This window comes from Amphiprion ocellaris, chromosome 17 (genome assembly GCF_022539595.1).
Source record: "Amphiprion ocellaris isolate individual 3 ecotype Okinawa chromosome 17, ASM2253959v1, whole genome shotgun sequence".
In the NCBI taxonomy this organism is placed as follows: Eukaryota; Metazoa; Chordata; class Actinopteri; family Pomacentridae; genus Amphiprion; species Amphiprion ocellaris.
The window spans coordinates 17107180-17123968 of NC_072782.1; the positions used below are offsets into that span (position 1 = coordinate 17107180).

Here is a 16789-nt window from a genome sequence, read left to right on the forward strand (position 1 = left end):
AATCCATCTGCTGGACTATCTTTTTTTATACTGTATAGTTACAGTGTATAGCTTATATCGTTATACTACACGATGTACCAAAATAGGTTGTGTATTTTTCTATCACATATTCAGTCTTTAATTTGCCATTCAATTAAGGCTTTACACCCCAGAAAAACAGCTGATTATATGAAAATGTAGAAAGAACTACACATGATTATTGCCAAAGCCAATTCGAAGTCAAAGTAGAGTAAAAAAAAAAAAAAAAAAAAAGACTGCATTGTACTCTGAGATGCTTTAATTACTTACAGATCCGACATGAGGTGTGACAAGCTGTTAGGTGGTGGAAACACATGGGGGCAGGTAGTAAGTGTTTAAGAAATTTCACACTGTTACACTTTGCAATGCCAAAATTGCAGCATAATGCAACTGTGCTGATTTATAATGTGTTTCTGTGTTAAAGAAGAAAATGTGCCTCCAGCTTAGGAACCCTGCAGAAGTGAAACACACAGTTCTTCCAAAATGAAAGAAATTGCAGTAGAAAGGGTTGAGAGTGGATGCTTTTTGATTTGTTGGTGATTTGAAGGTTACCTCCACCTTAGACAGAAATAAACAAGGCACCGCTCAAGTACTGCTTCAGCGTAAACTATCTTTTGTTTGGCTTTTTTCCGTGAGCTGATAGATTTGTTTTGTCAGACACGCAGCATGAAGGAACTAGTTTGTGCTTCAAGTAGAAATGGAAGAGCTGACTGGAGTTCAATGAAAATGAATACAAAAACAAGTGCCATTGTTTTCTGAGAAACTGTTTCTGTGATAAGAGGATGCAAGAGGAAATGCCTTCGTGATGATTGATCGAAGGCTTACCTGTTAGCAAAAAAGTGTTGTTAAAGTGACGCATAAAAGCGAACCGTTTTTCTAAACAGCCAAAGAGAGAATGTCTTTGAGCGGAGTTTAATACTGTGGCATAATTGTAGAAAGAAATTCAGATGAGCTCATGCATCATTGTTGGTTGTGATATTGGAAAGTTTGAACCTTTCCTCCTCCTCCCTCTGCTCCTGTTTCTCTTCTCCTTCTAGATGGTATCCAATCATCAGCTGGTACATCAGCACACCCACCACTGCGCCAAAGAATGGAGCACAGATGGGCACAAAGAACCAGTAGGTGTTCGCTCTGTAACAGGAAAATGGGGAAAAAAATAAACTGGAGTGCTTTGTGCTGTTCTGGAATATTTAGTTTACCTGCGATAACAGGCCAAAAAAAGGAATGAGTGCATGTCGGATATTACAGAAATGCAGCACCACCAGTCAGAAAGCACGCAAGCCATGCCAATACTGAGGGCTACACCTGAATATGTTTAAAGGGGCATTTCACAAGTTTACTCATCACAAAAAATGTGGCAAAAACAAGTGCAATATATTTTCAAAGGTCTTAGAAAGAGTTTTACAAAGTTTACGAAATTAATCCAAGTGATATCATCAAGCTCATGATGGTATCATTAAGGTTGTCTCAGGTTAGGCATCAGAAAAATATAAAATAAATCTGAAATTGCAAACTGAAGGTGTGGAGGCTGAGAGAAGTGGGCATCTAAGCAGCTGGATATGAGGGCCAGTACGTCAGTTAGCTAGTGCATCTATACCTCTGCCATTTAAAGGAAGGAAAGAAGACCTTTTCATGCAAGTACAAACACATAGCTCCCTGGTGATTCATGGCCAGAACAGAGTGTAATTGTTTGTCCTATGATGGCATGAAGTAATTTCCAAACATGCTTCCCCTTAAGAGCCTTGGCTGTGAAGAAGGTGTTAAATAAAAAATTCCAAACCCACAAACAATTCCTAATATGAAACATGTTGACATTCTCAAAATAATGAGACAGACATGTCGCAAAGTGCTGCCTCATTCTTGCTTATACTATTTCGAGCCCTTGAAGCCTCTCACATTGAATTACGCCTGTGAGGGTTTAGGGGACTGGATGGAAATCAGGATTGGGCCTGTGTCTTGACAGTGTCCCAACTTTATGGAAATGCAACATTAAACTCAACGAGAGCCAGTACCTTCAAGACTGAGGTCCTCTATCGGAAACCAGTGGATTGCTCCCTCTGGATTATGAATGAGTTGCTGCACCAAGCAAACAACTTTACATATTTCAGGATTTTGTTCATGAGAGACTGGGGAAATGGAGAATAAAATGGATAGATGGATTGGAGCAGTTTTAACAATAATGTGGGAATTGTACTGGTCCATTGTGGTGAAGAGGGAGCTGAGCCAGAAGACAAAGCTCTTGATTAACCACTCCAACCCTCACCTCATGCCCAAAAGGAGCTGACTGAGGTAGTTGGGTCATCTGATGCCCCCTAGATTCCTTCCTTTGGAGGCACGTCCAGCTGGGAGGAGGCTCTGGGGTGGACCCAGACCTTGCTGCAGGGATTATATATCTCATCTGGCCTGGGAATATTCTGGGTTCCCCCAAGAGGAGCTGGAAAGCATTGCCAATGAGATGGACATCTGGAATGACCAGCGCAGCCTTCTGTCACGATGACCTGACCCCAGATATAAAATGATAGATGGGCAGAATAAATGCTAAACTCTATGTGTCTTGTTGGTTGGTTTGTTAGAAAAAGGATATATGCGAAGTGATTTTTCTCGTGTATTTTGATGGAAATTTCTTTAATCGGAGAGGTTCTCCATGACAGCAAAACACAACTCAATCGGGTACTAAGTTTGAGAACAGGAAATTTCAAGAGGACAAAAGAGGACTGGAGCCCATTGATTAAATAAGAGCCTGTCAAAGTCAGCCATAGTAGCTGCAGGTCCTCCATAGCTCCATGTAGACCCCCTCCCCTTTAAACAAATTTAAAATGAATGGCTTCATTAACTCATAATAGGGTGGCAAGTGATGAACTCACATCCATGCTTCAGCACATCCCCTGAGACACCGATAGGTGAAGTCACATCTGTTCATGTTTTCATCATTTTAACATTAACTGATATACTCACGTGAAAACCTCTCCACCCCAGCCGGCAACAGCTGTAAAGATGCGTGGTCCTAAATCCCTAGCTGGATTGACAGCATAGCCAGAGTTGAAGCCCATTGACAGGCCGATGACCAACACAACAAAGCCCACTGTGAAGGCCTCCAGACCTTTAGGGACTGGGTTGTTGTGTGGATCAACTATGGCCAGGATACACACGATCAGTGCAGCTGTTCCAATAATCTGAGACACAGTAAAGAGACAATGATCTGTTAATAGTTTTACTTCAGTTTATCTTTAGTTCTTTTCATTATGGCGACAAAACATTTCTGTTATTGTATAACAATTAAAAGAGTCATTGCAAACAATATCAATACATTTTTTTTTTAAAAAAAAGAAGAGAGATATTCAAAGTGATTTGTAAAAAGTGAAGGGTTGATGACAGTAAATGGAAAATCTGGCAAACATGTCAACTTTTTTCATCAGAAAGATCACATTCAACTTCCTCTCCTACTGATGTATTCTGAGTTCAATGGGTAGAAGTAGCACATCAAGGAGAGTGTTTTGTTTCCTTGATTTGGCTTTGATAACAATCAGCTTCAGAGTATATACAGACAGAGGATATGGCTGAGACATGCTCAGACATGGCATATCTACGTGAGTGTTGCAGCAGCAGCGCTCCCTGGTGGACACCTTGGGCAGCAAAAGCGGTACTGCTGGATGACATAAGCAAGCTGTAAAGAGCTGAAAAGTTACATCCTGTATGCTGCATTTTTTGTAAATTTCCATTACAAACACCTGAATGGAGAATATTTGATCACAGCGACAACGCAAGTCTTGAAAATTTCTTCAAAGAGAAACTAAAATAACTAATGGAACCAAAAATGCCATTTACAAAGTGAGTGTTTCTAAAAAAAAATAGGGCTATTCATTTTATTTGAAGATGGGCAATCCTTCCACAACCCGCCCATCTGTTATTCAGAGTGACTGCATCTTTAATTTTTCACAACTTTAAGTCTTCATACAATCAGAATGGGTCAATTTGATCAAAAATGACCTGTTGTTTACTTGTCATGAACACAGAATTTATCAAAAGAAACCAAAATTTTTTTTTCTTTTCCAGCGTTTAAAAGTGCTATTTTCTGCTGTATAGTTTCCCATTTTAACATGATTGTCTATGAGGATTGACTCACTTTTAGAGGCAGCTTCAAGTGACTATCACAGGAACTGCAGTTTTTGCCACTTAAGCGATGGCTTCATTTTAAAGCCTGGGATGTTTCTGCGTTGGCAGGATGCAGTCCTGGCAATTGAGCCACTTTTTCAATGAAACAAAAAAAAAAAACATTTTTGATGCATGACCTAGAAATATTTCAGATTACTTGTCTGCTTAAAGACAGACACACTTTGTTGGATACATGTCCATGGAGGACAAACAAAGCCATGCCTGTCCATATTTCTTCAAAATTCCTGCTCATCTTGCACAGCTTCTACCTCTTTCTCTTTATTTATACACTGACCACCGGCAGTCTTTGTTTTGATTTTCAGCTGCTGCTTGTGCTGACTTTATTTTCCTCACTTGCTGCAATGTCATGTTTCTCTCCATCTGGTTCACAACATTGTTTGATTTAAAATGGGTCCATTTTTATTGTTGGCGTGCTACATAATGGCTTCCATGAGACCCTGGATTAGGCCAAGTAATAATGTAAACTACTACATGAGTGAGTAGGGTTTGCTTTCCTGGGTTATTCTGTATAAAAGCAACAAAATCTAAAAAAAAGTTCCCATCTGACCCTCTCAAAATTAGCTTGTTTTTTTTTTTCTTTTTCTTTTTTTTGGTAAAATAACTCTATTACATTTAATGAAGCCATGCAAAATTTCTTACATTTTATACTTTATATTTTCAGAGTTACAAGTGCTTGAAGTACACAGGGCTGGATTGAAATTTTGAGCTTTTTCAGTCTTGTTATTTCTCTCAGGAGTTTTGAGTCCTCATAACTTTATACGTAAAGGATAAACATATGACACTTTCAGGGATGAAAAACACATTTGAACTGCGACCAAATCAATTTAACATGCACTCCAGGGGTCACAATCTAAAGCCAAGATCTTATTTTTGTTCAGCACGGTTCTGAGCATCAATATCATGGGATATATCATAGTTTCAATAGCAAAAGTATACCAGTGTAATGTCTGTGACATAGGTGAATAGAGAAAAGCATGGATACCCTGGATGTGTTGATCTGTTTTCTGATATTCCCATTGGAGAAAACTTTAAAATGTGCATTTTAGGTAATGCCTAAATGTAATTTAAGAATTTAAACCATGATAATGCAGAGTGAATGAACACTATATATGTATACAACATTTACAAAGGTGTGATTGACAAGTTTAATTTCCACTTTAAACTGATATGATGAGCAGCATTTCTTGTCTTGGTAATCATAATGTCATGAAAATACTGTTCCCAAGTGGTCATCATGACTATGCAAAGGTTAACTAGTGAAATAAAGTCAGTCTGGGAATATAATTTGAAGAGTTAACACCCAAAAAGCCTCGGGACAAAACGTCACCGTTGTTCGCAATCTGATGATGGAAACAGGCCAACAAAACAAACTGACAGAACAAGAACTGAACACTATCAGACGAGAATCTGAAAGACTCTCATGTAAGCACTGAATGTTCTAAACTTATTTGATCCATGTGATTTGTCCAAGCTGTTACATAAAACAACTTTGTTTCTCCATTTCATAGCCATAAACTACATTCAGGAGTGTTAAAATATAACTACATTAGAACATTTCAAAAAGAGGAAATCATGGTGCTGCTATTGAAATGTAGGTTAAAAGGAGACCCTTCATATACAAACTTCTTTTGACCAACCATTTATCCCACATGGTGATATGAGTCTTGAAGGTTTACCAAGAAAGCATTTGTCAAAGTTGATTTCTGGGGAATTATCAGAAAACAGGTAACACATCTAAGGTACCAATGCTTGTTTCTATCATCTTATCTAGGTCATCAACATTAAACTGCCGCAGTTTTGCTATTGAAACTATGATAAATCCTGTGATATTAATGCTTAACCCTTTGATGCACAACATGGATCAAAAATGACCCGTATTCAATGGAATATGGGTATCTTATGACCCATGTTGTGCATCAAAGGGTTAAAGATGGGTGTAGACAAAATCATGCTGAAAAATAAGGTTTTGACTTTAGATTGTGACGCATGGACTGGATTTAAAATTGATTTGGTTGCAGAACTGAAATGTGTTTTTCAGCCTTTAAAATTTCACATATCTCTCACCTGTTCTTATAAAGTTATTGCAGTGCAAAAGGATAAACATATGCTTGGCTAAATTAATGATACAGAAGATTTTGTACAAAAAATGCACTGATACTGAAGGAGCCAGGTGGGAGGCACTGATGGATTGTTCATGGAATTCAGTGGCACTATTTTGTGATCCAGAAAAAATCCAAATATATATTAACTGGTTGCATGCTTAACTAGTTCTCTACATATGGAATCTTGTTTTTTCTGACCTTATTTATCACTGGCTCTCTATTTACTCATCCAACGACACTTCTGCCATTGAGGTGCTCTGGAAGGCTGCCAGGTCTGGCACCACCACAGTGAGCTACTATATAGGTCTTGGATTTGTAGCCTATCCTGCCAGCTTGTCTATCATAGCTGATTTGAGTGTCGTAGGGATTATGAGTATTGGCTGCATTGTCATAGAATTGTCTACAGAATTAGCTGCTGACTAAAGCTTGGCAAGCAGTATGAGGCTTGTGAGCTGTGCACTGAGTAACACTGATCAAGCTTAAAGGCGTTAATGGTTTCTCAACCATTTCCTGTAGAGAACAATTTGATTTGTGATATCATGCTGAGGAACTAGTGCCAAACGTGCATCACAGCAGCCTCAAGAATCTACTCAAGTCTATGATTGTTTTTCCTTCACGTTAACAGATTCTTATATAAAACACCTCATGTGTTTTTGCAGTAGTTTGCAGCCAGAGGTTGTGGCCAATGGGAGGCTTGCTGCTAAACAGTATTCAGTGAGCAGTGAAGTACTTAAGTAATCAAGTCACTGTTACCTGATCAAAGAATCCATTAACCAGGGTGAGATGCTTGGCTGGGTATGTGGCAAAAATCCCGGCTGTGGCATTCTTCCCCACCACAATCAGCTGCCCCTGGCCAAAGTCCCACAGTGCATCTGGTAAAAAAAGTGTGCAAACTGATTTAAAATCTTTTTCCCTTTGATGGATGTTAGATGTATTTTTACCAATGAACACTTGTAGGAACCCAGCTGTCAGTTTAAGCCCCCTTTCACAATGTTACTGCCTAGTTAAATTTGATCTTTGGATTTCCTTCTTTTTAGGAGAATAAAATGTTCTAATTGCTGGCACATTGAATTACAGCTTATATTGAAAAATCAAATCAAATAATATTATCAAACTAATCTGCACATTTTAGACAAAATTGCTACTGCAAACATTAAAACCTTAGTAATTCTGCCTCTTTTTAAATTGCTTGCTAATGTAGCACCTACAGTAGTTGTCAATATTGAATGGTTACTGTGTACACACAAGCATTTACATATATATCGCTGTATGTAAGCACAGAGAATAACATCATAATCATACTCTGCACACTCAGACCACACAAACAGATATCAGTGAATGCATGTATGAGCACCACACAGTCCTACTGGGAGTACAAGATGTACTCCGCTGTCAGTCCGTTCCAAAATATATGATTCACAATGGATTTTTGCATTGCAGGCCGTTTCCTCTATTTTTGTAATTTGCCAGTAAAATTCGAACACCTTAACAAAGGTTATTTTTAGTCGTGCTGGTGGCATGGCTCCAGGGTGGCTCTGTCAGTCAGCCTGTCAGCCCTCACTTTGGTCCACACTGAAATATCTCAACAACTACTGGAAGGAATTGCATATATTTAGGATAAATTATAAGAATTTTGGTGATCCCTTAACTTTTCATTTAGTGCAATGAGCAGGGCAAAATTTCATTTTGTCAGATAATTTGGTCCCTCGCCACATAATAGCAAACTAATGACATCCCCAGCAGGAAGCTCAGCATTACCTGTTAAAATCAGTATGTTGGAAAAAAATCTAAACAGCATATAGCTTATTTCAGCAGTGTGTGCAGCCTCACAGGGCTGCTATCAAGGTTTGGTTTGTTTGGATGTTATTTCTGCAAGGTGGCAAATTGGGATGTTTTCTCATATGAACTTTAAGGGTATTCACAACTTTAGACGTAGGTATATCTGCAATTATTTTTTTTTAAATGTTCAATAACTACAGCTTCCAGAGTCTGGGCCTAATTGAAGTCTTGTGTAGGAGTTCAAGAAGAAGAAAGTTACCAAGCATTAGTTTTGAACTTCAGATAAAGGTGGAAGCGTGTACATGCTGACTTGTTCATGGGTTCACAGAGCTCAGACCATTTGGCTTTGCTCAAACTACTGTGAGTAGCAGACTAAATCATTAAATGTCACTGCAGAACTGCTGTGAGCTGAAGATTTTGATCCAGGTTGTGTCCCCTCCCATGACTTGGGTAAGTGTCTCACTGAGTACACAACAACCATCCCTGATTTACTGAAAATAGAAAACTTGCATGACCGGTTTAACATTACTTAATTGATAATTGTTCTCTTGTCTCACATACCATAATACATTCCAAATACAACGGCCGCACCCAGAAAGGCTCCAAGCGTCTGGAAGAAACAGAACAGCAGGAACTTCCTCCAAGGCTCTCTCCCAAGTAAACACAGTGTGAAGGTCACCGCTGGGTTCAGATGACCACCTTAAAATGAGAAAAACATTGGTGTATTAATATGCATGTATCCACAATCAGATTCTGTGTGATTCGTCCTGAAACAAACAAACGCGTGGAGGCTGTTTTATCTCTGCTGCATCCACTAGAGCTGCCGTTGTCCTGATGACACAGAGGCATACTGTACATCCAGTAACTACAGTCTCAGTAGTCCTGTTAGGATGGAAGGTCTCTGTGACACAAATTAAACTGGAGGGATGAAAAGATTCGGAAAAGTCCCTTTTTTCCTAACCTTGAAGGGGGTAAGAACTGCTCTGATGGCACACTCATGTGGGTGGCTTACTTGTAGTCACACCTTAATTGTGTCAGGGTTGGAGATATCTAATTATAAGAGCTTATTTTCTCAGCTCCGATGTGTATTAGAGTGGGACAGCCTCATTATAAAGACACTGAAGAAGTGAGCATGAGTGAACTGTGGAAGGCTTTGTAGTGTGGCTGCTTTTGACAGGAGATAGTGGGATTGAGCATTGCCTTGCTCGCTATCCTTTCAATTACAGACCACATAGTTTTCAAGCTAAGGGGTAAGTGGCCCCTCCTTCCATCTGTGTGTGTCTTTTAAACTTTGCATTCTTCTGTCCACTGCATGTTGTTCTGCTTCCCACGGACGCCTCTAATTGTCATTCATCTTGCAAACACATCAGTGTGGTAAATACTGCACTTCAGATAACTGCCAGTTTACCTTTTGCTGATATTTAGTGCCTGTCAAGCCATCAATAATAATGACTCCCTGTTATGCTGATGGAAGTTGAAGAAAAGCTTAGTCTTTTTGAAACACATTGAATGACAGGTACTTCATGACAGCGATGCAAATTGAGTCTGGCTTGACTAACTGTGATTTTCTGGATGATAATACAGTTTTCCTCCATTTCCCCAACTAATTCTGAAATCCACTTATATTTTGTTGACATCTATCTTGCTCCCTCATTGTTGTTATGAACATATGACGATGCTAAAAGCTGCAAAAAGCAACCACTTTTAATTTAAATATGATTTCTTCCAACCTTATGAAATCTTATTTTCAAAAGTGTTAAAGTGGTAGCCATGGTCATTGCAACAAATGCATGAAATGACCAATTTATCATTAGATTTCATGTTTTATATGTTCAAATGCCCACTGGATATGATTTGATGCAATGCAACTTTCATTCACAAAGCCTTCCAGGGCTGTCCAGTGAATGGTTGGAAATGATTAACTTTATGCAAATGAATGCAAAATTCAACTGAAGACTCTGCAATGAGTCGTCAAAATGACAACACAAAAGTAGTGCAGCAGTGGGACAAAGGTTTAGTCTTTACCTGCAGCAGATGAACAAGACTGTTCTGGAGTTTTTTGTTTTTTTTTAGTATTTGTCTGTTTTTATTTGTCTCTTGCCTCCAAGATTGCAAGTACAAACAAATATGAAATGCTGTTTGGCACAAAGTCATAAACTGTAGGTGAAAGTTATAGGATGCTTATTTACGCATTTGTTTACTAGCGAGCCATTCGCTTGCATGTGAATGGAATTTGTTAACAGGCAGTGGATTGTTCTCTTTGGACCTTTATGAACGAACTGTTACAGGACTGTGATAAAACTCCAGTAACAGAAAGACACTTTAAACTCTGCGTCTATTCCAAATCATGTTTATACAGTCAGCAATTAAATTTCAGTTTCGCAAAAGTTGAAGTATTGTGCTGATAAAATAAATGTTTTATTGGCTGTTAAAGAGCTTGAAGACTACAAACAAGATAAGAACTTTAAAGCTGGAATAGGCAATAATCAGTGCATAAAAATCCATAACAGCCTTTCAGCTTGTTGTAATCCAAGTGGTCTGAGAGGAAACCAGACTTGTACCTTTTTTTCCTTCTAACTTTAAGAGATTTGTTTTCTTTCTGACATGATGTTAGCCCTCTGACATTGTGAACTGCTTGATTCGTCATGTCATTCGTCATTGTTTTGGGTTGTCACTTATGACAAATGGAGTGCTGATACTTTTTGTACTTGGACACAGACTATGGCAACTACCACCCTTGAATTTTTCCACGTAATAGATTTGAAAACATGTACAACCAAATATCTAATGACAACTGTCAACCTGGATTAGGCTGAATGTACACTACCATTCTATAGTTTTGTGTCACTTAGAAATGTCCTTATTTTTGAAAGAAAAGCAGTTTTAAAATGAAGATAACATTAAATGAGTCAGAAATACAGTCTAGATATTGTTAATGTGATAAATGACTATTCTAGCTGGAAACAGCTGATTTTTAATGGAATATCTACATAGAGGTACAGAGGAACATTTCCAGCAACCATCACTCCTGTGTTCTAATGCTACATTGTGTTAGCTAATGGTGTTGAAAGGTTAATTGATGATTAGAAAACTCTTGTGCAATTATGTTAACACATGAATAAACGTGTGATATTTCATGGACAACATGAAATTCTCTGGGTGACCCCAAACTTTTGAACAGTAGTGTGTGTGTTTGCCTCTTGTCTTTGTCCATTTTGATTCTGATGAAAACACTGTTGTACTGAATGCTAGTTTGTTTGTACAATAAAGGTGTACTGCAGCCCTCTTTTTCTGCTCAGAAAACTAGACTTCAGTTCTGCTGTTGGTTCTGTTGTCAGAGTTTGGCCGGCCACTGGGATGCCATTCTGACTTGTAAAAATAATAAATATAGAAACAGATCTCAAACATTACTATGACTACTCTGAATTGTTGTGCATTAAGCTGCAGACATTTCTTCATTGGACATTGGTCCAGCAAAGCATTTGAACAGTGGTAACTAAAGTACTGACAGTTCCTGTGGTGAATAAGATCATTAGAAAATGCCATGAAACAGAGTTTATTAGCAAGGAGTTTATGAAAAATGAGAGTTAATTACAGAATTGAAGTCAACATTAACTAGAACTTTGGCCTTAGGCTGCTCCGACACGGCAGCTAACTACTTGTCAAATGTGGTTATGGTTGCAGTACTATTAGTATGTTTGAAAAGAAAGCTGCCCCCGACTCCTACTTGCTGTAGCTTCATGCATGATTACATATACCAGTGACATCATTTTGCCTTGTCAAACTCTAATTCAAGATATCTCTGATTACATTTTGACTAAGAAGAATTCCGGTTAAAGATAAATACATAATTTCTACTGGTTCAAAATGAAAATAAAAAGTCCAAAAAATGACAATGTAGAAATGCTGAATAGAGGGGAATTAACCCTTAGATGGCTAAGTGGGTCAAAAATGACCTGGTGATGTCGTTTTCTTGCAATATCTTTGTAATTAAAAGGTTTCATCATTTCATGCTCCAGCTATTGCTCAAAAAGCATGTTTTTGATATCATTCCATTTACATTTTTAAGCTACCTTTTAGATTTTTAAAGAAATTGTAATATTGGAAGGATGGAGAATAGCAACAGCTGGAGGAAAAGAGTGGAAAAATGTCAACAAAATGGAGGCTGGCATTCTTCTATTGCTGCTCTGTGTAATATTTTTCTTTTTCAATTATCAAAAATAATTATAAAGTGAAAAATAAACTTTTTTCAAACATGATTTTTTTTTTCTTGTGTGGATAAAATTATAATATAAATTATTATTAACACATAGATTCTTATACGGGTCTTTTTTGACCCACTTATGGAAGATTGTAGGGTCCAATCACTCATGCATCTCAGGGTTAAATATATCTTGAATTAGAATTATACCTAGTCAGAATTAAACTGTGGATATCTGACACTTTAATTACAGTTAGTCATAATTCAGTTGCAGATATCCACAGAGTGAATTGTGGATAACTGCGGCTGAGTTGTTGATTTCTGTGATGAAGAACACCATAGACATGAATAGTGAATAATTTGTCCTCAGAAGAATGATGTTCTGGATATCTGAAATACACTTATAACTATAAGAAATCAATTACAGACATCTGCATTACATATGTAAAGCTATCAAATGTTATAATGGTTTGTCAGTCCAGATTCTGGTGTTTCTTTTACTTTCTTTGTCCTTTTTTTTGCCTTCTCCAGATTCCTGCCTTTCCTAGCTTTAGGAAAATGGTGGAACTCCTGTTCCCTGTAAAATACAATAAATCCTCACCTGAGATCTGTCCACTCACAAGGATGGCCAGTGTTACAGCAAAACCAAAAGCCAGGTTAACAGAGAGGAATGTGCCATGAGATCCTTCACTTAGCAGCATCTGTGCCACCGAGCCACAACCAAACATCTAGACAGAGAAGGGAAAGCAAATCAGACAATCTATATGGAATTATTCCTATCACATCTGTCTTTTACGACTTTTTAACATGTTCTACTGACACTGATTTTACCATTGAGATCCAACCAGAAATATGCAGCAAAGTCAGAAAAACAGTGCTAAACTGAAGTTATTTTTCTAGGGAGTGGAAGAAAAACTTCAGAGAGAATAATAAAGGCCACAGTGGGCCGACCTCCAGTCAGGTGCCTGGCTGAGCCTTGCTTTGCGTCTTATCCAGGGTGTGTCTTTCTGACCTCAGAGGTCATGTGTATGTTATGGGTGGGTTTTGTGTGGGATTATTGATGCTGACAACAATCAGACTTCCCCTGCAGAGCAGTCTTCCACAGAAGGCCAACCCTGACCACCGAGGAGACCCGACTGCCAGCAGAGTGAAAGGTCTCATGGAATTAACAGATCAGTCACAGCCGGGGAGCAGAATAATAAATGGCCTGGCGTTTCACCGCAGGTGCCCTTTGCTGATATTTTTGTTGTCTGTGGGTAACCATGAAAAATAGAGTGAAAACATTTTGTTTTAATGTGAAACAATCTTGCGGCTTTCAAAGGGAGCCACAGTTACTCGCACCAAGTCCCCAGCCACAGATATGAAAGAGTAAAGGTCTGTGTGTTTAATGAAAGGTAGAAAGATAGAAATGAACCTGAGAGATAAGAGATGGAAGTCGAGGTGCTTCAACTTTAAAGTTCCTGTGAATATAATTTCTTTGACTTCTTAGATATCTAAGAGAGAGGCAATTTAATGAGAAAAGAGCAGCAGTTAAACTTTCTTTACCTCTTACTACGGCAGCATAAATTTCTGTTTGAACATTAAATCGGTCTCACAGAAGAGACTCAGAGTACATTACAAAAAAAAAATGAAATTAGGAACTGCTTTGTCATCAAACAACTAAACTTTTGCCTTACATGATAACAGCCTCACTACTTCCTCAGCAGAAACATGTTGGACATGAAGGATGCAGGATCCCTTGCGACATTTTCAAAAGCTCTTTTTCTCTTTCTTCATGATCCGTGGAGAAATTGGTGGAAAGCTTTAGGTTGTAGGACGAAAAAGCCTTTGCAGCTTGTTGGATCTGTCTACTGGTGATATATTGAACTCTAGACAATAATTGTGTAGCTCACTGACCTTTAATTGTTGTGGGATCCATTGATTAGTTGGATCACATAAATGACTGGTTGACTGCTATGAACTTCCAGGATGCACACTGTTTCCTGCTTGTCTCTTTTTTTAAAACATTACATATTATTTCAGGCATATTCACGAGTAGGGCTTTGTTTAATTGAGAGTTATTTTGTTATTTTAAGTTTTTTTGCATTTTGTGGAGATGGTTTTATTTTTTGGCTAAACTCATCTCACAGTCTAGTTTCTTGGGTGATATAGAAGATGTGCTTAAGTGATATCAAAAGTTGTCTAAAAAGTGTCAAATAGCCAAATTAAACAGCAAAATAACATTACCATACAGCTCTTTTAGGTTCTTACTTAGCCAAAGATAGTTTAACAACAAACCTAGCCATATGAAGAGTTTCTTGATTACACAAATACACATTTCATAAAGATTGTACATGGAAAGTTAATATGTATACTACAGGCCAAACATTTGGAAGCAACTTCAAGTTTCTGTTCACAATGCCTTTCTTAAAAACCAGTATGAATTCTATGGATTTTGAGATGTATTTACTGGATGATCAAACTTTGCTTTCACTTAAATGCACTGCTTTCCTCAATTTACCTCTAGCTATACATTAAAGTTAGCAGACAATTGCTGAATAAATCTGAGCAAAAGAAAAGAAAGGCTTAGTTTCAGGGGTGAGAAGATTTACAAGAGTCACAACTTCAGTACAAAAATAAAAAAGCAAATCACAGTTTGCATGATTCATTTCAGCTCTTTGGATTTTGAGAGTTTGCATGCAAAAATCCCAATAAATCTCAGCTGTGTCCGTATCTCTATACCTACCACAGAAATGGCTAGAAAAAAAAATAGCTGAGCGAAGAAACAAAAGTTCAGATACAAATACCTGATAATTATGGTAAAAATGTGTTCCCACGAATGACTTTTTATATAATAATCATGTTTATTCTGTTGCAAAGTATAAAACTATGATCTTTTTTTGTACAAATTTGATCTTGCTTCCAAACTTTTGGCTTGTAGTGTAGTTCCTAAAGGACACTTACTGATTAAATTCCAATTAATTAAAACAGGGCAGATGATATCGCGAAAAAAAAACCCACATATTCAAATTGAAATTGAGATAACAACTGCTTTATACTGTGTATAATTAATATTTTGTAATTTACCTGATCCGTTTAGCATGCTGCAGGAATGATGCAAAAACAATCTTTACTCACCACCAGAATAAGCGTTCCCAGGCATTCTGCCAGGGCCTGGCGGAGCAGCACATGCTGGATGTGGAAGGTCCCTGCCAGTTGCTCTAAAATCTCTTTTTGTCCTCGCATCATGTGGTTACTATAGTATTTTCTTGAGGTAGCTGTGTGGTCTAACAATGAATGTGTGTCAGGGCTGAGCATCAGCTTTTAACGGTGTTCTAAGGATCCCTCCATTATTAACAAAAACAGCTCTTTTGTACACCACTCCCACATACGTTTCCTCCCATCGCTTCCTTGCTGTTTTTGGGGCTTTGGAAGTCCTGCTCTGACTCACTTTCAGTGTTTATCTCTCTGCAGCACAGCCAAATATGAAATGCGTTGCACATTTACTTTGTAGGCTAACTGACGATTGTTTTTCAAGCTGCATTGCCCTACTTTCAAATTATACCCAGCTCCAATTAAAATGTAAGTATTTCCACACATAATTGCAAACACTTATCAAGCAAAGCAGTTCATCCTGCGGGACATAAGATGACAAAGGCTGCCTCCCAAATGAATCAATCCTCAGCAGCCCTTCACAATTCACTCTCTCTGTGGTGGAGAGCTCTCCATCTTTAGGGGGACAGTATGAATAAACAGGTAAACTGTGGGACGCACACGACACTCCAGCATAATTTGGACACGTCAGCCAGCATGTATACTGATAGATGCCATGCTCACCCAGCTGTTAGAGCTATACCGCACGGAGTTTCATTGTAAGTTTGCCAGTTCTCTACCTGACAATAATAACACCCATATTGGCTTTTAACCGAAAGATTACGAGTCACTGAAGGTTTGCAAATGAATTTGCTTCACCTTTTCTCTCAAATTTGTCATCTACACACAAGCAGGACTGGTTTTAACCGGCTACATTAGGTTTGGATTGTTGCAGGCAGTTTGGGCAGTCTGTAGCCCAAAGATTAGAGAAGCAGGTTCAGAACCCAAAGGTTGCTGGTTCAAAGCAAGATACTGCGATTTCTTTAGTTCAACTGAAGCAGTCATCACAAGAGCAACATAACACAAACATACATAAAGAAAAGATGCACAGTCTGGCTGGGGACTGGCTGGGGTCCGTATATACCCCAAATGATTTTTCTATATATACACACCACAAACCTGGTTGGAATCAAATAAGCTTTGGTGTATGTGATGGCAACTATGTGGGTGACAACTACCTAAAGGGACTGAAAAATCCAACTTACAGATTAAAAAAATATGACAAGTCTTATACCCCTGGGGTCTGCATGGACTCCCAGGTGTACTGATGAGGGTTAAAAAAGTGAAATAGTGTAACATAAAAAAAAAAAAAATCCCAAAATAAGTAAATAAAAATTCTAAAAGCGAAATCTGTATTTTTTTTTCCTGCTGAGAGCAAACATAA

At 38.2% G+C, this 16789-nt stretch overlaps 1 protein-coding gene across 1 annotated transcript; it reads right to left on the minus strand.

Annotated features, from left to right (window-relative positions):
* Positions 1-259: 259 nt before the first annotated feature.
* Positions 260-15599, minus strand: LOC111573050 (aquaporin-3-like). The gene is made up of 6 exons (XM_023276975.3): positions 15391-15599; positions 12875-13001; positions 8634-8771; positions 7047-7165; positions 2974-3191; positions 260-1149 (listed from the first exon to the last, which is right to left on the minus strand). The coding sequence occupies exons 1-6, from the start codon at positions 15568-15570 to the stop codon at positions 972-974; spliced, it is 960 nt and encodes a 319-aa protein (XP_023132743.2). The 5' UTR covers positions 15571-15599; the 3' UTR covers positions 260-971.
* Positions 15600-16789: the final 1190 nt, after the last annotated feature.

What these genes read in the sequence shown, in the direction of transcription:
- LOC111573050 (XM_023276975.3), bottom strand. Translation starts at nt 15,570, where the DNA reads ATGCTCAGCCCTGACACACATTCATTGTTAGACCACACAGCTACCTCA. An exon ending in TGTGAGTGGACAGATCTCAG is followed by an intron (nt 8,772 to 12,874) that starts GTGAGGATTTAT and finishes TCTCATTTTAAG; the next exon opens with GTGGTCATCTGAACCCAGCG. An exon ending in TGTATTTGGAATGTATTATG is followed by an intron (nt 7,166 to 8,633) that starts GTATGTGAGACA and finishes TTTTTTTACCAG; the next exon opens with ATGCACTGTGGGACTTTGGC.